This window comes from Cygnus olor, chromosome Z (genome assembly GCF_009769625.2).
Source record: "Cygnus olor isolate bCygOlo1 chromosome Z, bCygOlo1.pri.v2, whole genome shotgun sequence".
Taxonomy (NCBI): Eukaryota; Metazoa; Chordata; class Aves; order Anseriformes; family Anatidae; genus Cygnus; species Cygnus olor.
In genome coordinates, this window is record NC_049198.1 from 77,204,868 (window position 1) to 77,227,338 (window position 22,471).

Below are 22,471 nucleotides of genomic sequence, written 5' to 3' on the forward strand. Positions count from 1 at the left end.
AAACTGATATGGTCAATTGCAAGGGAAACCTACTATTACACATAGAAGTCAATGGTGAAAGAGTACCTACTTAGGTGCAGTCTTAAGCTGTGTTCTCAGCAGAGGATGGATCTCTATTTGGAATAGAAGCTGTATTATAAAAATATATATATAATTCTTTTTGCTAGTAATTTTTGTGTGTGTGTGTATGCATGTGTGTGAATGCAGAAACAGCTTCATATAAATAAGTAATTTTGGTCCAGGCTTGTGCTATTTTCATCATGTGAAACCTACACTAAGTTCATTGAAAAACAAACAGGTTTCGAATATGGAAAATCCACAGTGAAAATAAAGCAAATGACTTTAAAGGATTGTGTATAACTACAAGCACTCTCTAAGTGCCATGCAATATGTTATTGTTGATGTAATCATCTGTTTCCTTATATTTATTGTAAGAAAACATGTAACTTTACTCTTCCTCATTGTCCCTGTAAAGTTTAAATTTTACACAGCAGTTCCTGCTCAGGTCAGCGTGAGTGCAAATGTGACGTTGATTTAGCAGCAACATGGGAGAAGTGCTGGTTCCTATCCAGGTTCAACATTATACAGTGACTCTGCTCTGCTGTGTGAGAGGTGGGAAGAAGTGCGATCAGTTCTGTGTGGGTCTCTGCCTGTCTGAGTCTTCAGCTGGTATGGGAGTCCAGCATGCACAGACAGTAGTGCAGGTCTGACTAGCTGACCAGTGATGATGTGGGCATGCATCAAGCGGGCTTTTACAGAGAGAGAAAAAATTCTATTAAAGGGAGAAAGCACTTCACGTTTCTTTCCTTTATGCCTAAACTTCTTTCTCTAAATCTGTGTACCTTTCTGCTTCATATATATATATATGAAATATATGAATTTATATATTCATTAGGAAATAGAAAATTCACAGTAAAATTTAGTTATGTCTGTAACTAGGAGAACACTGGATATTTTTGACCTGTTTGTAGTGCAACCTTCCCTCCTCCCCTCTGTTTGTCTTTCAGGTAGAAGCAAAGGATTTGCGTTTGTTTGTTTGTTTTTATATTCTTTTGTTTTTCATATTTTTGATCAATGTAAAAGCAGAATAACAATTTCTGTGTCCAGATATTTTGATCAGCGCTCGCTGATGGTTCACACTGTCAAAGGAAGTTTCTAAACACAGAATATTATGAAACTGAATCACTAGAGTATCTTATTTACAATGGTGGCATAAGAAAAATTCTCTATCTGAAATATTTAAGGCTTTCATTCAAAACAAGCAAGTTGGCAGAAGTGATACACAAATTCACAAAACATGATGTCACTGCATCTAAATTTTTCAGTAAAAAGAGTTCAAAGGAAAATATTTAACCATATCTATCTCTGGCGATGAGCTAATCAAAATTAGCTCTGATAATAAGCTTGCTGGATAAGAAATACAGAACAAATCAACAGAATAAATTTATTTAAGTCTTTCATTCAGCTTGGCTGAAGTTTGGAGAAACTTCTCTTATGTAAACAATTATTTATACTGAAGAGTCTCGAAATGAAATACTTTGACTGCATTTCTATGCCTGCACTTATATTTTAGGAAAGCCAAAATTTCAACTGTGGATGGTACTCGAGGAAGAAAACATCCTCTCTTAAACTGAGAAATACAGAATGAGAACATTTTCTATCTAATGGACTGGTGCCTAAAGAATTTAGATTATTCATTTAAAAATTAGGAATGGAGTAACCTTCCCTCTGTAACATGAGAGACGTTGCAGCAATATTCTGACAAAACTCTTAAGTTTTGGGAGGAATACATTTTGATTTTTAATAGAATTGATGTGTATTTTTTTCCAGATATAGACCTAGTTAAAAAGCTGCAAAAGTACTATTTTGTTTTTAAATTAGAATGTTGAAAAGTGTGACTTGTTTTAATATCATAGTCACGTCAAAAGAGACGCTACTCCGCGATTCTGTCCTGTTCACCAGGCTCAGTACAGGCACGGAAAGTGAACTATTCCCATCTCCTCAGACACTTTCCCTGAGGCTCACTGGCACTGGTATGGTTGCTAATTGCAGGGTCAACGTGTGAGGTTTGACCTCGGTTGTAGAGATCTTCTCCAGTTATCTGAAAGATGGTTGTGAGAGTGCTGCTGAAACTGCTGGGGACTTAAGTGGAGCCAGCCAATGTACCTGAGCATCCCCTATTCTATTGCTAACCACATACTTCTGCCATGCCTTGCAGAAGCAGAGCTGGTTTTCACCTTTATGCTCTGGTGTAAAACAAAACCTGCTGGAGAACTGGGTTGTCTCTTCCAGTAACGGTTCTTTTGCAGGTCTTTACAGCCAAATGTTACCGACAAACATCTCACTGTTTCCAAACCTTTCCAACGTGTGAAAGATTTCCTCAGGATATGGGCAGTCAAACCTTTCTACATGCATTTTCTCAAATGCTTGGGGGTTACTACACTTTTGTGTGTTTGTTCTTATTTTTCTGCTAATTCTAGCTTAGGCTGACATGGACTGAATATGATCTGTACAGTTTCAAGTTTTTTAAATAATCCAAAAGTTAAAGAATAGGTCCTTTTGCATGTACAACTCAGTGACTAAAATAAAATAAAGAAATTCATGTGATTTTCTGCACACATGGAAGGCTTCATCAGAACTGTCAGTGAAGCAGCTTTCATAGCTGAATTCATTTACAAATCACTGAAAGAATAATAATAAAAGTAGCGACTCAGAATGTATTCCACCAGCCACAGCCATTACACTTCGGCATTCTGTGATATGAATTAGAAACAGATGATGATGTGTGACATATCTGAAAAGGCATGTAGTTAGTTTAGGATTTAATTTATACTTTTTTTGGTTAACCAAATATCCTTATTACATTCTTTGGTACACCACTGAAAACAATCAGCTTATTGTAAGGTTATACATTGATACCTAACGTGAGCTTTCAATTTATTTGAGACGTTATGTCTTTAGTTGTACAGTTAACCTAAATGTTGCCCCAGAAACACTGCCACCTCAAAAAGAAAATAAAAGAAGCATAGCAGAAAGGTCTTAAGACTACTTTTTCTAACACACCAACTATTTCAGTTTTATGTTTTTATGTAGCAAGTATCCACATATGCTTATATATGTGGTATTCCAAAAAGTCTATGCTTCTAAGGCACTTGTATAGCTGTTCTTTAAAAATTCAACCCATTTGTACATGGTAAAGAAATTACAGTAAGTTATAAAATGTGGTCAGATAAATTAGAAGGGGAATTTTGAAATTTAAGCCACATTTATATTATTAAATACTTTCAGATTATGGCAACTGTCTTGCAAAAATTACCACACTTGTGCAATGCCTCTTTCTGGAAAGAAGAACTTTGCTTTTCAAATGCTTCAGAATTAAATTTGTCCTCATAAATATACTTCAATTGCTTCAGTTTGTATTTTTACAATGAAAACTTGATAAATCCAAACATGTCTGTCCATACCTTAGTATAAGCATGTAGGCATACTGGTGAATGCCTACAACCTTACTCAACAGAAACTGCAGATATGAGGATTTTTGAAAATCTTACTATGCACATTCACTTGAGTAAGCAAATGGGTTTATTTTTCAATAATGCATTAGGTGAATTCCCTGTGTGAAGTTTTAGACTTTTAAAAATACTGACAGTTTAGCAGTGTGCTTCACCAATCTTGGAAGAAATGTCTTGAAATTAGCCACTAGAGGGCACGAACACCTATCCTCAACGTAGGCAAATCACCGTGAGTTCTATGGGTTTATGGATTCTTAGCCCTAGTTATGTTATCTGCTTGCAGAAAACATTTCCAAAGAAATGAAATTTGAATGTCAGAACTGAGTAGAAGGGAGTATGTGGGGGAGCCTTATATAAGGCTGAGGCTTAATCTCAGGTCAAATCATTTTGTAACCCTTACTTGATTAAAAATATTTGGAAAATTTTCAAGTTTATTGTAAATGTTTGTGCTATAGTAACTGGAAATAAAAAGCATAATGGCAAAATACAACAGCACGATGTAAGTGTTTAGTTTTGTCTTTAGTTGTGAGGTAAAATGCCATTTAATAACATAAAGAGTAAAACATAACCAGAATTCTTCAGTACACTACTGAGAAAATGTCATATACACAGAATATTCCATTTTAGCCACCTGGCAACCTTTTCATGAAATGTGTTGTACCAGTTTGGGGAAATGGAGCTCTTACAGATAGTAAGTATGTGCTGATCTGTTGTCTTGATTTATTGCATATTTGGGATTCCTGGGGATACTGAAGACATTGTAGAACAATATAGTAGTTTAAAGAAAACACTGCTTACCCCAACTGACTGAGGGCAGACGGCGGCATGTTATGTAGGTGTTGCTGTTGCCAGCCAGTCACAGAACCAAGATGAAGAGCACTGGCTGTATTAAATCCAGAGAGAGATGATATATCTGCACTACTCAGAGAATATTCTAGATTTGAAAATAGAACAGAAAATGATTAAAAGAGAGTTAAGGAGGAAGCAATTAAACAATAACTTGCATCATAATTTTCACATGACACTTTATAAGCCTTTTTATCTTAATTACACCAATCACATCCAGTTGCAGCAGAAAAAGTAGACTCTCCTCTTCCCTCAACTCATTAATTTGGGAGCAAATAATGCACTAATAATTATTCCATAATTTACTGGCTCTTCTTCTGGGTCTGAAAGATCCAAAGAATTCTTAGCCTTTATAACCAACATGACTATACATCCATTCTCACAAAGTCAAAAAGTTGAAAAATATTGTAACACTTTGGTTACAGTCTTTGTTGCAGAACCTGGTGGGTAGCCCATGTCTGAACAGTGCACATCTTCTCTAGAAGGACAGGATCTGCAGACCAACATGATCTATATGGTAGCAGTGTGCAACGGGAAGTTGAGGCTCTTTTGAGGCTTCATTTCTAGTCTCCCAGGTAATTACGTGACAGCCCACAAAGATGCTGATCTCTGTTTTGAAACCAGTGAAACTGCTCACTAGCACTACCCTTGTGACTTTAGGAAGGTGCACCCAACTACAGGAAATTAGCTGTTGTATGAAGAGGATTGAAAAGTTTCTTTTGAGTATTTTTTGAGAAGTTTCTTTTGTGTATTTTTTTAGCAGTTTTCCATTTGAACAACACAGTTTGCTTTTAAATAGACATCTCTCGAGTCAGTGACAGATAGAGAGTAAGCAAATGAGGTGTAAAAGCACATCAGCTATGAATCCTTCAGTTTCTCCGGAGGAACAGAAGCTAATTCATTACCAGTGCGGCCGACACTTGTCAGCATCTCGCTCCCTCCCCCAGCCCTCGCACAGCGCTCCGATACTCACCAGTACCATATGTTGTTGAGATGGCTGATGGGTATCCTCCCATCCCTTGCCCTGGTAGAGTAGGAGTTGCTACGGAAACCACTGGAGTAGCCAATGACTGAGCAGACTGGGAGTTATTTATCCTCTGATTCTTTTAAAGTAAGTAAAATAAACATATTATTGACCGGGTTTAAGCCATCCGAGCGCATTACCTTTCTGGGTGTGCTTTGTGCATAAGAAACACAAGCCGGTACAAATTTCCGGGAATTAATCGTTTAACATGTGGCTTTTATGAACTCTGCCAACCCTATCATTTACAAGCCTCTGAGAGACCAGCAGTCACCATAGTAACCCCTTACATCAGTATCTCCTAGGTAACTGCCCTAGAAACGGGGAAGATTGATTTTGTTGTGGGTAGAGGAACAGATCGTGTGAGAAACTGATGAAATATGTAGGCTCCATCCCCATTGTCTTCCCTTTTGTTCAGATGCAAAGGAGAGACTGGAGGCAGAGGGAGGAACCCCAAACCCGGCCCTCCTGGCTGCTATGCTCCCCTGGGGCTGGTGAGTGGTGACCCCTCACCAGCAGATGGTGCTCTGAACACTTCGGTTTTTGCAGAAATAGAGCAAACTTCCAGAGCGCTGGGCAGCACAGCAGCTAACATGTTCCTCTGTAACTCTGGGGCATTGCACGTTTTGCTGCAGAACCTGCACCAGAGAGCTCTAACCCTGGAAGCCTCAGGATAAAATGTCCAGCTAGCCAACAAAAAGATGTAATAAGGCTGTGCCATCCTCAACGGCACCAGGTTACACGTTAGCAAAACATCAGCACCAGGAAAGCTTTATTTTGGCATGAGTAATTTGAGTATGTGCAACAACTGCACCTTGTCTTCCACATTGCTAGATTTCAAAATTTATGATGACCTTTTTTTGTTCACGATATAGCTATAGTAAACTTTTCTGTTTGGCTTCAACGATTTCATCTACACAACATACAAAATAACATTTTTTAAATTTTATTTTATGCTTTCATTATTAGGATGAACATCACTACCACTTACCAGGAGCAGATCAACATCCTCAGACTGAGTGCATAGGAAAGGAGCATTAAAAATCAGTGAATGTAGATATTTACCAGGGTGCAGATTTTATAGCCTAGTGAATAGCTTCATTTGAGAGGGGCAGCAAATTAAATATTTTCTGAGCATAGTTTGGAAAAATAACACAGATCTCTTCTTTGTCCTTCTACCAAGATGTTTCTCTCAACTGTGAGGACAATCTATCGAGCTTGCAGAACAAGTCTTTCTCTAAGAGTTCATTAATTCTTCCACAGCCCCAGCGGCTGCGGACTGTGTAGCTATACCTAGTTTCAGGAGACCTGACCATTCACAGATTCCCTTGGAAAGTATCATTTTTAAGGACCTTGGAATAAATCATTCGATGCAGACAGCTTGTCACTGCCTTGGTCGACTTTGAGCTTTGCCTTGTAGGAGACTATTTGTTACTTATCCTCTCAGAAGCTAGCAACACATTTATGGGGAGTTTAGTTTGAAGTTCAAAGTTAATTTATAATGCATCAGGCTAAAGCAGCCAGCTTGGAATTTGTTTTAATAGTGTCTGTTACATAACAGAAAAATGTGTTTATAGCATCACTTAAATTTACCATCAAGATCCTTTTTTTAATCAAGCTCACTTCTAGTGTTAAAACACTCATGAAAGATTTACTTGCAACCACTAACCCACTTCTGGAAGGGAACTGCAAGATACTCACGTAACACCTTCATGATTCAACCTTCTATCATAATAGTCTGCTTACATCTTAATCCTGGCAGGAGGTAGAGCAGTTTGATGCTCTGCTTTTTCCTGCTTTATCTATTTACTACCTCTCATCATTCTAAAATTTGGCTGTTGTTGCTCAGAGTGATAGAGTTCAAATTCATTTATTTTTAGTTAATCTGTCATCTGCTGAGAGTCTGCATGGTTAAATATTTAAGAAAAATATAGTAGGTTAGGAGTACTTAGGGTTAAATTCAGGATTATAATAAATCCAGGGAAGGCTCCCCAAGGTACTAGGACAGAGAGCGAAGAAGTTCAGATTGTGCAGGACACAGTTCCTACTTTGCAAGTCCATAGAAAAAAAGGAGGAAGTAAAAATGGCTTCATAAATGCAGTCAAAAGGATCTGCCTACATCCTCAGCTCAACGTCAAGCCTTAAGGCTAGCTAGATAGAAAGACAAAACAATCAAGAATGTGGAATGTTATTCTACTGATTTTGGTTGACTTAGCAGGCCTTGAAATTCTTAAATACCTTATCTGAAGGAGATTAAAAAAAAAAAAAGCTTTGAAAATGCATTACCACTGATGGCATTGTATTCTTGCTGCCAGGTGGAATAAGCACTCGGAGATCTGGTTTACGGTTGTTCATTCCCAAATTCATTGGAGGCGGAGATTTTGCTTGCATATTCTTGTTCAAGTTGCCAGGTGAGACCAGCAGACCTGGTGAGTTGCGGGGGTTGCCATACCCATTTCCTGTTAAGAAAGAAAAAAAAAAGAGGAAAAAAATTTAGAGAAGGATTGTAAGCTCAAAGGTGTTTCTTAAGATCGAACATTAAAACTTTCAAATACCAAAAGTCGATGTAAATGCTAGCGTTGTGTAATGTGTTTTTATAAAAAAGACGTTATAAAGTACAACACATGCCATGTTTGGAACAACTGCTCTTAAAACACTTTCTCTCACGGCAGCTGACATCTTGGTGATGTGCCAAGGTCAATGCGATTACATGACTCTGTTTACCATTGTATAGTACATAGCACCATATACCACGCACTCAGAAGAGACAAGATCGTATTTGTTCGTTACAAGAGAGTCAGGAAAAGTTGGCTTAAAAAAAATTTCAAAGCTATGTTGTGTTTTCTCGACAACTACGGAAGGTTCTGCCATGCCTGACTCAGCCCTTTCCAGTTTATGATTTTGTTTTGTTTTTAAACAAAGGATGAGTATAGCGAGGCTATAATTTCCAGAAAAGGCAGGGGGAGGACTAGGAAGATTCTTAAATGTTTTTTGCACTCTCTCACCACAGTTTTTGGACCTGATTCTGTCAACACTAAAGTCAATGAGAGCAAGAGCATAGCCTTATTTGGAGAATGCGTCCGTATCTTTCATCTTCATCTCTTCGCTGCTCCCTGCAAACCCCAAGAGCTCTGACAGACAAATGCTTCATTGTTTTTTTGTTTGTTTGTTTGTTTTGTTTCTTTTCTTTTTGTTCTTTTTCAGAAAAGGGTTTCTTTCTCTCACTAAATAGTACTGGCAAGTGTGTATCTGTACCGCTACTGACCTACCACCGCACTAAAAATGTGACCTTCCTTTTCCATCCATGAAGTCTCATCCCCCACCCACAAGGTCTGGGGAAAGAGATGACTTTGTAGTGTAGTACTAAAATTCTGTCTCTACATGGTCAAGAGGAACACAGAAACTGCCCAGTTATAATACTATCCTCATATGAGAACTAATACAGCAAGGGGAAACTTTCAGAGACGAATACCAATAGAACAAATGTTAGGGAACGCTGCCTGTTTGGGCTCACCTTTAATTCACAGCTAGCAAGCTGTGACACACCACCTAGGAACAGTGTGGGAAGAAGAGTTAGGGGGAGTGGAGTTAGGTGCCTTGCACCAACACAATTTCTTTTGCAGTACCAAAGTCAGGGAAGCACTCAGTACCTCACTCTTTTCACATGTGAAATGGGGTTTACAGCCCTTGTGGACGTAAATGGATTACGGAACTAAATTTGATAAATCTGTGATGTGGTCATAAACATGACAGTAAATGCAAGTGAATCTGTTTTCTAGTTATGTTAATGAAGTGTATCCAAGTGCGACTAACATTAAATAATATTTTGAATCTGTGAGCACATCAGCTAATTGTATTTACCAGATCAGAAAACCCATGGAAGAAAAATCTTGCAAAGGCTATTAACCACAAAACCACTTCAGGCTCTGGAAGACCCTGAACTGTAACCATTAGGTTTGGGACAACAGGAAAAGTATCACAAAGTGCTTGACCTCCTTATTCGTTAGGTACCTTTAGCCACTGGTCTTGACAGGCTCGTTTATTCTCTTGATTTTTCTTATAACAACCTCCTAAGCCTTGGCAAAATGGAATTATGATCAAAACTTAGAAGAACACAGATCACTTCAGAGATTTTAAAATAAAAATATTCTTTACAGTTAATCTTGTTATTTCCTTGATAATACCTTACAGATAGTGAGATTAAATGAATTTACTTAAAAAGTGTATTTTACTCTTATCAACTTAAACCAGCAGAACGCTGGCAAGAGTTTTCCATTTTGTGTCAGTAGGCTTTTTTTTTTTTTTAATAAACAATTGTTCTCAGCATCGATTTGATACATACTATGCTTTAATTAATGCTATGCATTGTTAGAGATAGTGAAATTAGAAGAGGCATTTGGAATATACAGTAATATTTTTTTTTCTAGAAACTACAGCACCTTTTAGAACGTGATCGAACACAAATCAAATATTGCAAAACAGTTACGTGAGGAAGTGATCGACAGAAGAAACTGAAGCAAATGCAGGGTTGCTTTGGTGCTGGTTTCATACAGGAGATATTTTAACAACAGGAAGTAAAGCTACCTTGTGAAATCTGTTGTATGACAAGCATTGGTTCAGAGAGTGAAAATGAATATGTATCTTTTATTCTGCAATATACAACCTGAGATATTTAATGATAAACAGCACATTGTGTGACTTATATACTCTTTTCTATGGTTGTGTCTTCTGGGGAAAATAAATCCTTACAAGAAAAAACTCCTACTTTCCACAGAAGACTGACTTTATATAATTTTCTATTAAAATTAAGAGAAAGAATGCAACCTTATCAAACTTCAGTCTTCAGAAACTTTAGCCAAGCCTTTATATTATTTACCTACTAATGTGAAATATTTTGAACAGCGATAACATTTCTTACATTTATATTTTTAGAACATCAAATTATTTTTAAGCACTGCTGCAATCTTCTCTTTACCAGTAGATTTCTGCTGTTCAAGGCATATTATGCCAGCTAGCATTTTGGAGCCATATAATAACCATCCCTCTTTCCAGCCACCAAATTGTTATTCTTTTGGTATCATGTGGATTCAGGAATTCAGGACTGGGGACCTTAAACCAATGATATAGAAACCCATCATTTGAAAATCAGTGATGAATGCATGCATGCGGTTTACTGCTAAGAAGAGTCTGCATTTAAACCAGCTCTTTAAACCGATCCTCTTTACTCAGAAAGCTGTGGCCTGCTCTGAGGCAGCTGTCCCACCTTCAGATAAATCCGCCAAAGAGAATGGTCTCATTTACATGCAGAGGCAAAAAAATGTATAAGACTTCTAATATACAAATTAAACCTTCCTTCATCCTATACTTTAAAATTACGCTCTGCCTGGACAATTATCAATTTAGATGTGACTGTATGCAGAACATCACATTCCACTATCCACTTGAAAGCACAAAAATTATATGTCATGTATGAATGGATTTCCTGATTATAGATTATATGAAAATGAAAAACAGATGGATATTTGAGCAAGTTGGCTTTACATTTTTATTTGGTTAAAAGCCATATTTTTGCTGGAATAGAACATTTTTAAACATTACAGATATCACTTGTAATGCATAATGAAAATAAAAACAGTAGATGTACAAGTTTTAAAGGGCATATGTCACAATTTGTAAATTTATAGCTTTTTCAATTCAAGAAGTTTTCAGAGAAAATTATTTTTCCACTTTGTGTTTGTTATACTGATTTAAAAGAGTAAAAATATTTTACACAGAAAAGAGCTTGTTTCTAGACAGAACTAGTGGAGCAGCACGTATCATGAAATGCCGTGCCAGACTTTGTACTGGGACTAATGGCAGAATATAAAGACAAATGTCTTCTGAGCATAGAATGCTCTTCTTGGGTATGTTCCCACATTCTGCAATTAGGCACAAGTGCCATTGACTTCAGTGGGAATTTTGTCCATGTAGACACTGCATAATTAATCCCTACAACATCACTTCTTAAAAACATCCAGAGAAGGTATTTTTATGCACCAGTAGTTAGTCAATACAAACAAAATATATTGTTATATTAATTAATCTACCTATGATTTGAACTATGTTGCAAATTCATGCACTGCTATCTTGAATTTAAGGGTATAGGCAAGGCACAGGTTTATTCAAGACAGGACAGGGAGCAAAGTTTAACTCCCTTCATAGTTGTGTCATTTGTGTGACAGTGATTGCAAAGTGGCTGCAATTCTTGATATTCTGTTAGGACAATGCTTCTCTAGGGAACATTTAAGATAGGAAGCGTCCCAAATGTTAAGGTAAAACCAATCAGGAGTCAATTATTTATTTCCATATCTCTCAACATTTTTGAGCAGCGATGTTATGATTCAAAGTCTCAAAGTCTCGAAAGAATGGACAATTTTTACATTCTGATTTCTTGAAGATTTGATCCTGTCATGTTCCAACTTGATTTCTTTTTTAATTTATAATTTCAAATATATAACAATATAATGAATCAACAAAAACACTATAGTAGTCCTAGAAGAACTAAGAGCAAGACACACAATGTATATGTCCTTCCTTTGATCTTTCTTTCATTTCTCTAAAGCGTCTCACTCACCATATGGGTTGAGAATTTACAAGATCTTTAGGCACCTGGGATGCCTACTTCCCATTAATTTTAATAGGAAAAGAGCTTTCAAATTCTTGAACTAGTCTTAATAAATATTAATGGTAATTTCAACTTCTCAACAAGCATATGCTCTTACGTGTGGAAATTATCATAATTCTTCCACTAAGGATATGTACATTCCATTTCATGCAGGATTCCTGGTTCTTACTGGGTTATGTTAAATGCACATCACATACATGACATTATAATAGACCACCAAGCCTCTCAAAAAGATTGTTAAATTTAGAATAAATCTATATGAGACCTAAGTATGCTATAATTTACTCTGGACTTCAGAATGTATAAAGAAGAAAAAAGAAAAAGATAAATAAATAAATAAATAAATAAATAAAGGAAGAAATAAATTAAGAAGAAAGAAAGAAGAATCAATGCAGTAATAAGCATTCTGTTAATTTTACATCCAGATTTGCACTCTTCATTTGATTCTGCTTCCCACTACCTGGGAGAATGATAATTGTTCCTAATAGTAATTAAAAGACAAAGAATGTGCTCCTTTTCTCTTATTATGTCTTATATGTATAATTTTTTTTAATGCATACACACCATTGAAACAGGCTATTGTTTACGACCCAAACAAAAAAGATACCAAAAATAATGCACTCATGCCAGGAAGCTGTACTGGTATTTACCTACACATAATTTTTAAAGGAGATAATTGGAGGTTCTTACATCTTGCAGGCTAGTCATGTCACAGTACAAGACCTTTAACAGCTGCAAGTGGTAGAAGAAAACCAATCTGCAGATACACTCACCCAGAAAAAAAGAAAATCTTTATGTTAAAGTAGCTGCCTATTCCCACAGCGTTACCCTAATGGACCTTCTGTGCTGAATTGCTGGGAGCCAACTGAGACAGATGTGGTATATAAAATCTATGGACTGTGTGTGAAAGAGTTCTCAGGCATCTTATAAAATATCAGCTGCTTTTTGGACTGAAATAGTAAAAAAGTGCAGTGAGTGTACAGACATTTGGAAGAGCAGTAGAAAAATATCTAAACAACTCTTTGCTCTTGTTACAGTTTTAGAAACCAACCGTTTAGAAATAAGGTAAGTATAACAGCAGAAATTTCTACAAGAACACAATTTTTCTGTGTCCCTGGGCAGGTTGCAGCACTCAGGCTCTGAACCTACACGTACAGTATGGGCCTTATGGCTACATCTCACATCTACCGTCATTAACAGCCCTCTAACCAGTCCTCTGGCTCCCTGGGCCTGATCCTGACCCCCACCCAGGGGCCAGGTGCCTGATACCCAGGGCTGCGGCTGCCCTGCCTCCCCTGGGAAACGCCCCTGGCTCCCCAGCTCAGCTTCCCCCTGCCCCTGCGGTGTCCTGGCAGTGTGTTCCTCATCATTAAGGAGCTGAAGACGAGCTCCTCCTCTTCATTGTGTAGAGGATCTTAATGAACTGTTTACATGGATGAAGTAGTCAGAATTAGTTCTGACCCTGGGACAAGTGCCATCTGAAATGTGGAACATCCTCGCAATCTATTCTGTCTGGAGTGTTTGCAGGTGCACACAACTACCGATGAAAAAGGACACGTGTGTCCTATACTGCAGCAGGTTTCCTTCAGGACAGACAGGATGCTTCTCAGGTAGAAGCTGGAAGTAAAGAAGTGGCCCTTTGGCCATCTGACGACACAGAAAGCACTGCAAAACTCATTTCTGGAAATCAAAGGCAATGCCGTAAATCTAGGAGGCTAGCAGTATGAGATGCTTTTTCAGCCAGGCGGAGAAATGCATAGGTTTATTTACATGCAGGATGAGAACAGAAATCTGATCATTACATTTCATGCAAATATTTTACTGCTGAGTCAACTGCGTAACTAAGTGCATCGCAAATCAACCTGATCACTAATTCTGTGGTCATGTTTTGTTGCTATAATAAGATCCATATTTAAATGTTTTTGAAGTAGTTCTTGTACGAAATATTCTCCCACCTTAGTCTGTTAGGAGTTCACACCTTAATAAAATACATGTAAAAATGGCACCTGACTGTCTACAGAATTACCCTGTTTCTACCCACACAAGGAACTGCAAGCAGCCCTTCAAAACATTTCAAAACGACGTTTCCCAAGCTGCAGGCAGATGTTTCAGCACACCTCTGGACGCCCTCCTTGCAACCCTCAGAATAGGAGTGTATACATCACATAGGCAGCGAGGGTCTGTCTCAAGCTCTGTGTACACTGACAGAAGGGGGAGGCGTGCTCTGCCTTCCTCAAGCTGACACGATTATCCTTATTCTGCCCTTATTCCTCAACACAGAAGGAAAGCAATGGGCAATCCATGCTTATGTTCTTAAATAGTTTGATGATGGCATCTTACTATTTGCTTTCATAATTCTTTAAGGTATCTCATTTCATGAATCTCAGATTCAATTAGCTTCAAGGCAAAAATGCTCTGTTTCCTATATCTTTACTTCTGATTGCATTGATTCATTTATTTCCACTTCTACAACACTGTTTTGTTCTAACACAGTTGTATCTATGCTTATCTCTAAAACCATATATTTCAAGTTATCTTGTTTATCTTGAATCTTCACCTAATCAGCACTGTAACTAAGTTGCAAATTTCTAGAAAAATCACTTAAGAAAATTACAGTGTTCTTCATTTTGTGCTTTATAAAGACTAAACTTCTGTAGCGCAAAAATGAGGGCACTGTATAATGTTTTTAAGGTCCAAGCAAGATTTCTGGGATCTGACTGACACTTGAAAGTGTATTGCCATGGTGAAAAAGTTATTCTAACCCTGCTACTGGTGCTGTAGCTGTTCCCCTGATGTCCCCGATTCAATGTTCCCCTGCCTTGCACAGTGCTCCCTTGCCACTGAGTGCTCACTTCTGCAACGCTTAGCCCATTCCCTCCACTAGGAATGTAGCAATCTTCTGCACTACGCTCTCTTAGGTTAGGTCAACACAAAAAATCAAGGATGGTTTGCAAAAATGTTTATCAGAAATTTAGCTTGTATAACCACATTTTCTGAAAATCTTGCAATAAGTATCATAGACTTGATCTCTTAATGTGTAGTATGCACAAACCATAAATGGATCTCACCTGTCTGTGATAACCACCATTCCAAAGTATATTTTCAGGACTTAGCTGGCCACTAGGATTATAACTTAATTATTATTCCAGAAAAACTATTAAATACTGTGTAATGTGCTTGTGGTGGAATCTTTCTTTACATTGTATGCTAGCTGAAAAGCTACTCCATTCTAGTCCTGTCTAAAAACAAAACAAAACAAAAATAGCACCAAACCCATCCCAAAACAACAACAAACAAAACCAAAACAAATGAAGCAAAAACAAGCAAACAGTTTTTTTGCCTTTTTTTTTTTTTATATATATGAGATGTTCTAGTGTCAGAAGAAAGGAAAAGCAGACTTGTGTGAGAGGTAAAACTACACTGACATGTAGGAAAAATATATGAGCCTGGGAAGGGGACTTTTCTCCTCACTGCCTGAGTGAGAGCTGTTGACAAATCATCTGCTTTTGAAAAAATTATTTGCTGATGATGTGTCCTTTGCTTTTTTGGGCATTTGAAATAAATTACCGCTTTGCAGAAAATGCTGTTCAACAAAAAATATTTCAGGACAAGAAGTAATTCCAATTATAAAATGAGTATATAATTTGAAAATATACTTTCTTGTTTCCCCAAAGAAACTTTAGAACTGTCTGTTAAGATTTTTTTTTCCTTAGGCATATAGCTACATGTCAAGTTGTCTGCTTTTGTTAAATGCACAATTATTGAAAGATGGTGAATGCATGGTTTAAAATTTAACACCAGGAAAACTTCAAAACTATCTATTTTAAACACAAATGATACAGCCTATTTTTTTAAACTTCCCCATGTTATTACAACCGATATGTGTACGAAAGGAAAGTGTTTTGCACAGAGATAATACTGCTTAAATTTGTTTTAAAATTTAAGTAGATACAAGGAAAAGATCAGTAACTAACTGACCCCTGTCTCCTCCGGCGTTTATTTCCAGGAGACTGTTCCAACTGTTATTAAGGAAAAAATCAACTTGCAAGAGATTTGGAAAACAACTGGAATCTATGTCTTGAATCTCTTAATAGGGGAATCATGTTAAAAGTTAAAGGGCACGGGTCACATTAACTTAATACTGCCAGGAGCTTCTACATGTGGCTGCAGTCCCAGCTTCAGGAGGTTAAAAGCATTTCTTGCTTTCCTTCTCAGAGTAATGCCATTGCTGCATTCCAGATCCAGGAGGCATCAACTATCCCTGTCAGGACTCAGGACAGGCATGAAATCCAGATGTTTGCTGATTTGCAATGCCTTTTTGTGTTTTATGGATTGGAACAAGAATATGGATGGCACTGTGCAACAGCAGACAGTGTGATGTCCTAATGAGCAAGAATGTACGTGGAAAACCAGTAATTGTGAATTCCCCATCTCACAAAAGTAAAGCAAGAAATTCCCACAGACTTCACTAGTAAAAGGATTTTATCCTAAGAATCCAAGCCATTCTAGAGGAATATTTGTAACTGCTTGTCATAGAGGAAAAGGAGAAGTCAATCATGCCTGTCTTTGAAATCTTACTCACAAAGAACCAGTTTGTATGACTCACTTAATTGTTCATTACATGTGAACTTAGGGCTTTCTCCCTTTCAATCCTTTCAAACTGTCTTTTTATAAATACAAATATTGAGACACTGTTGATAACGGAGATGATGAGACAGAATAACTAAATAAATTACCAAGTCAACACACAATTGATGGAAAGATAATGCAGGCCAAATTTTCACAGATTTTCACTGAGGTCTACTCCGAATGAGCCTACACGGACCTCTTCATCGGTAAGAGCTAGCTGAAAATACATACACCCGCCATTTGCATCTGACACACGCTGCAAGGTTTTGTTTGACATTTACATGGACAGCAGTATCCATCATTTCAAATCTATATTCAGAGTTTCACTGATGTGATTTTTACCTGTGTGAAAAGAGTCTGAAGAAGCTGTACAAAACAGATCAGTTGCTTGGGGCAGGAAAATAACTTAATTTTGGAAAGGTCTGTATTGACTGCTTGCACGGGTATGAAATTATATAGACTGTTTCCTTCATAGTGTGCATTAGAAAACACATTGCCGTGTTACTGCTCCATCACATATCTCCTACTTACAGATACTTGCTGTAAACACCAACTCCTGGATTAATACAACACTAAAAAAACAGTATGTATCCTTCCTATATGGAGGAAAGCTTGGAAAAGCAATACTTACTGGCATACAATGAGTGGAAAAAGGCAAAAGAAAAAGAGAGCTGTTGTATTTTTCATTTGTCATCCCCCTCCACAGCTTTAAGCCAACCTGCCAATTTATGATTTCTTATTGTTTGGATTTGGCACTGTTGCATCATGAACTCTGTTATGAATGACTGCATGTTCTTTCTTTTGGACTGTACACTTCCTTGGACAGGAACTGTTGTTTACTATACTTTTGTACCGCATCTTGCCCAATCTTTAAATGAGAGGTCTGTGGGCAAGTGCACTGACTGAGCTGTAAGGGAAGGGCAATGACTATAATGCTCTCCTTGGCAAACCCAGTCCCAGCAGTATGCCCATAAGCTGTGTTTTGGGAATCGTTGTTCTAAGCTCACTTGTTTGTTTAACATATTCCGCACTTGTAGCCTACGAATTACCTTCTCTTGCCTATGCCAAAGATGATTTCAGGGCACAGCAGAGAATATTTATGTAACATTTTGAATTTTCATTGTTTAGTACTAGTTTGCTTTATTTATATTTAAGACTTCAAAAGACACTAATAGAACTAGGTGCCTTTGAAATCCCTGTTTACTTTTTTTTTTTTTTTTTAACCTATAATTGTATCGGTACTCCTAGTAGGCTTATTTGGGCAGATAATTGTTTCTTTTTAGTAAACCTTTTTTTTTTTTTTTTTTTTTTTTTTGAGATGGTACCACCCAGATCGCCTCTACCCCAAGGGCTTAGAAATTAAAAAAAAAGAAAAAGAAAAAGAAAAAGAAAAAGAAAAAGAAAAAGAAAAATAATTATTACATACATCCCTGTGTTTCTTGAAATATTAGCAGAATACATTCACCCAGAGTCCGCACATGATCAAGAAAAGAAAAGTTAGCAGAAAATCACAAACAATTGCGATATTGGCAGGTAGATCCAGGTCCTCATTTCTCAGAAGACAAGAAGATAACTGTTAGCCTGTGCTTCATTTCCAGAAGAATATAACTAGCTGCTGGTTTACAGGTAAATATGAGATTCAATTATTGAAGAGACCTGGGATGAATTTTTCAGAATGCACTACTGACCTTTTCAGTGTGTAATGATTTACAAGAACAAGCTTAAAGGCAGTTTAAGGCTGCCTCATTTACAGAGAACAAGTACTTGACACAATTACAGCATTTTTAGACTCCCAAGTACTTTTGAATAACTTGCTCCTTTACTTTACTACTAATGTCAACATGGAGGCAGTACAGAAACTGAACAGTGAAACAAATTATGGAAAAAAATAGAAATTAAAAATAGTTCAATCTTTTTGTGAATATTATAATACCCATCCCTGATTTAAAACTTACTATTAAAATTTTCTTTTGATTTTATTATTTATAGTGGTCTAAAATCTAAAGAAATTCTGTTGACTTAAGAGGGCTTATTCCAGTCAAGAGAAAAGTTAATTATAAAATACAAAATGCCATAATCTGAAAACCATATGGAAAAAATTAAAAATATGACTCAATCTGAAAATACAACTGAGTTTAAAAATCAAGTTTAAAGTGCAGACGCAAAGAAACACTTCCTCCAACCCTGTAGTAGTTTGTTTTAAAACTATTGAATATTTTTGAAGTTGTAATCTTTTATCAGGCATTCAGCATAATTATTGAGCCATTACATAAAACTGGAGTTCAGATAATTAGCAGAACTAAAAGTACTACTTCATCGTTGTTATTCATTTCTGGTAAAGTTATTGTTGACTTAGCCAATTTTGTTAACAACTAAATCCGTTCCCTAAAAATTAAAAAGAACTTCATACAGTCTATTATGGGAACAGGTAACATGCCACTTATTGTTTTCATGTTATAGTGTAAACTGATGGATTTGACTCCAGAACGAGACTGCGACCCAGCAAACCAATTTGAGTCCAAAAAGAGCTTGTTCTCTCTTTCAGTCAAAAGCCTCTGGTTGGACAGAATAGTGCCAAAGACTTTGCTGTAATTTAGCAAATATACTAAATGTGAAGTTCACTTCAAAATATTTGGCAGTTGCTGCTATCACATGATAGAAACTATTCAATCAGTGTTTGGCTTAGAAGAAATTTACTTTAACAAACCTGAGATAACCTTGGTTTAAGTTAAACATACCACTGCTGGTATTTAGTTGTGCAGGATAATAAAGAAGCAGTCAGCTTTCTTACATTCTATTTACGTCTTCAGTTGACTCCCAAGGTAAATTGTGGATGATTTCAGGGTTATTACTTAAAATAATCCAAACCATCAAAATAACATAGTTTTCAAAACACAGGCTTAACTAATCTTTTTCCATTTGTGATATTGCAGTTATAATGTAATTTGCGATAATATAATTTGTTAAAGTGGTGCAGAAACTGAGGCCTGGTGTTAGCAATCAAAAGTAGTTTCATTTTGTAGTGACAGAAATGAAACTTTTTATACTCCTCTTCTTGGAGTATGTTATTTTGAATATAAGCTATTTTTGGACGCTGCAGAAAAATGCAAATTTAGAATGCTCTAATTTGGCCAGAAATATGAACCCTGACAGATTAAACCACATGATCATGCTACCAGCTTCTATGATGCCAATTAGAAAAAAAACACGGAGGTCTCTGTTTCTTATGAAGAGTGATGAACAAAGAGAACTTTTGATGTTTATTCTTCTGCACCCTTAAGAGAGGCCTGTCCGAAATAGTGCCATTGTAGAATAATGCAACTAAGACAGAGGATTTAACCTTATAGTGACCTTTCATCCTCCTTCAGCCCTGTATCAAGTTCTTCCTACTGCTCTGCATTTAAGAGATCTAGAAAACACTTCTTTAATGGTGCTTAAAGCTCTTATTGCCAGACACGAAGAAAGACTATTCATATGATTAAATATTTATGTTGCATTCCTAGCAATGCCCCCCATATACACGCCCCTCAAATCAATTGCCTACTCCAAAGTTAGATTGCTTGAGAGCTTAATGCATAGCATTGGATGCAGGAGATACAAATTCTTAATTAATGAGTAAATAATCAAGCTATCCCTCTTACTATGTTTATATATGCTTTTAATATATTTCCAAGAAAAAATGTATTTAAAAAGAATATCCATTTTAAACTAGCATATTGATATAGAGATTTTATTAATCACAAGAATTATTAAACCAAATGCATGTGTTGATGAGCTATTATTTTAGTATGTGACCCTTTCAGAAGAAGACATTGCCTTTGTTAATTGGTTTCCAGCCTCTTTTTAAAGAAATAGGAAAACCAGGAACGAGAGAATGATATTTCTTAAGAAGCCAGTAGAGGGAGCCCCTTAATAGGGCAATCAATTTCCTATCCGAGTTTCTCCGCTGTCGTTCTTGAAACTTCTACTATATATAAGATTAAAAAACGAGATAAGTGCGAACATTTCCAGAATGAATCTTTCTTTAGCCGTTTCACAGAATAACAAAAGATAATTAACAAAACTATAATTTTCTACATTTTATTTTTTTGATAAAGGGGACTAATATCTAAGTTCTGGTGTTCTGCTTACCCTACTCCTAAATTAATACAAAATTACCTCTCAAAGTATCAGCACGTGTTTAAAGCAGCTTTTTCCTACAATCCTGTGCAGTTTCAATTTTACTACAAATGCATCACACAAACATCTGTGACTCATCTATGTGTGAAGATAAAAGGGGGGTGGTCCAAAGCAGGCTGAGAAGAGCCAAGAAAAAAAAATAAAAATCACTGTATCCAGAATTTCTTTATAAATCCTTTTATGATAGAGGTTCAAAATGGCCAGATATATCAGCCTCAGTTTACAATGCACAAAATGTATCTTCCAACTATTTTCTGTACAGTTCTGAGAGCAGTTAACCCAGTAACATGGGATATGCTCCATGTTTTTACCACTCAGCTTATTTTCCTTGAACATATGTGTTTACTTCTAAAACTGAAACAGTAATCCTGCCATTGTCTTTTGTAATCTGTATTTGTAATAATGCAACATTGCTGACATTGCTAACAAACCACTGAGTTTACTGAGCAAAGGGGACTACTCTGACAACATTGCTTTGGTAACACCGACCTTAACGAGTATAGTTCTCATTAGTAGCACAGGGGCAGAATTAAAGGGGAAAATCTTTTCCTCTGCACGGGTATTTGGAAAATCCTTTTCCTGTCATGTCCCAGAGCACTTAAGTAAAAACATAAACCTAAGCTTGAGTTAGTTGCTGATTATTTAAGTAAATGTTAACAGATTTTGATTACTAGAAATGGTTTTATGTGTGAGCTTGAAATAAGGTACGTGCTTAACAAATGAAAGTTTAAGGAGAAACTTAATAGCAAAATTTTTACTTAAGTCCACTGAAGTCAATGCAAAAACTCCCTGTGACTTAAAACGAGACAGAGTTCCAGATGCTGGCCTCAGTGGAAGTTTTGCCTGACCAGGGCAATGCAATGGACTCAGGTTTTTATAGAAAGCCTCTTATGGAGGAAAACGGGCACTTGTACCCAGGCAATTTGTTGAAGTGCTAGATTTTAAACACTGCTGAAAACAAGTCTCTTCATACTCTAAAAAACAACAACAGCAACAACAAACAAAACCAACAAATATCAACTCCCCAGCCCTCATCTGGGGGAAATAAACCAACACTGATCACTTTCCAATATCCCATCTCCAATATGGAGCTATTTTAGGACTTAGCCTTCAGAGGAAGTCCTTTGTTCAGTTAAAAAAAATAAATGAAAATTATTTTCTCTTTACCTGCACTGGTGCCTGCACCGGTAGTGAGGTCCCCACCCATCAGGCCACCTAGGGGGTTGAAATGAAATACTATGAGTGAGTACAATAATTTTTAACAGGCAAACATGCAAAACATTTTCTCTGACTTCAAACAGCCTGCTCCAATATGCACTACAATTTTCCTCTTACTTCAGCAGGCATCAGATCAGACCCACAGTCATAATATCATAATGTTTAATGTCACACATACAAGGTATTTGCCTTTCAAGGACAAATAAAATATGCAGTACCCAACAATTCATTATTTTACTTTCGTACTTCCACAGCACAGGAGGTCAATCATGTTTGAAAGCTAAGTATTCATTCACTTGAAAATTACCTTTAGGTCAGTGTTAGTCAGAGAAGCAAGGCTTCCACATAGGATTTGGAGGAAGAGACTGAAAGTTTCTGCTAGACAGCATAATTCATACGCTG

General features: G+C 36.8%; 1 protein-coding gene across 1 annotated transcript in view; it reads right to left on the reverse strand.

The window, feature by feature from the left end:
• Positions 1-22,471, reverse strand: part of MEF2C (myocyte enhancer factor 2C) — a 96,466-nt gene that overhangs the window by 7,398 nt on the left and 66,597 nt on the right. The window contains exons 5-8 of the mRNA XM_040540314.1: positions 22,019-22,066; positions 7,666-7,838; positions 5,332-5,461; positions 4,311-4,446 (exon numbers count right to left, since the gene is read on the reverse strand). Coding sequence (XP_040396248.1) covers positions 4,311-4,446; positions 5,332-5,461; positions 7,666-7,838; positions 22,019-22,066 — 487 coding nt within the window. The remainder of the gene's footprint in view (positions 1-4,310; positions 4,447-5,331; positions 5,462-7,665; positions 7,839-22,018; positions 22,067-22,471) is intronic.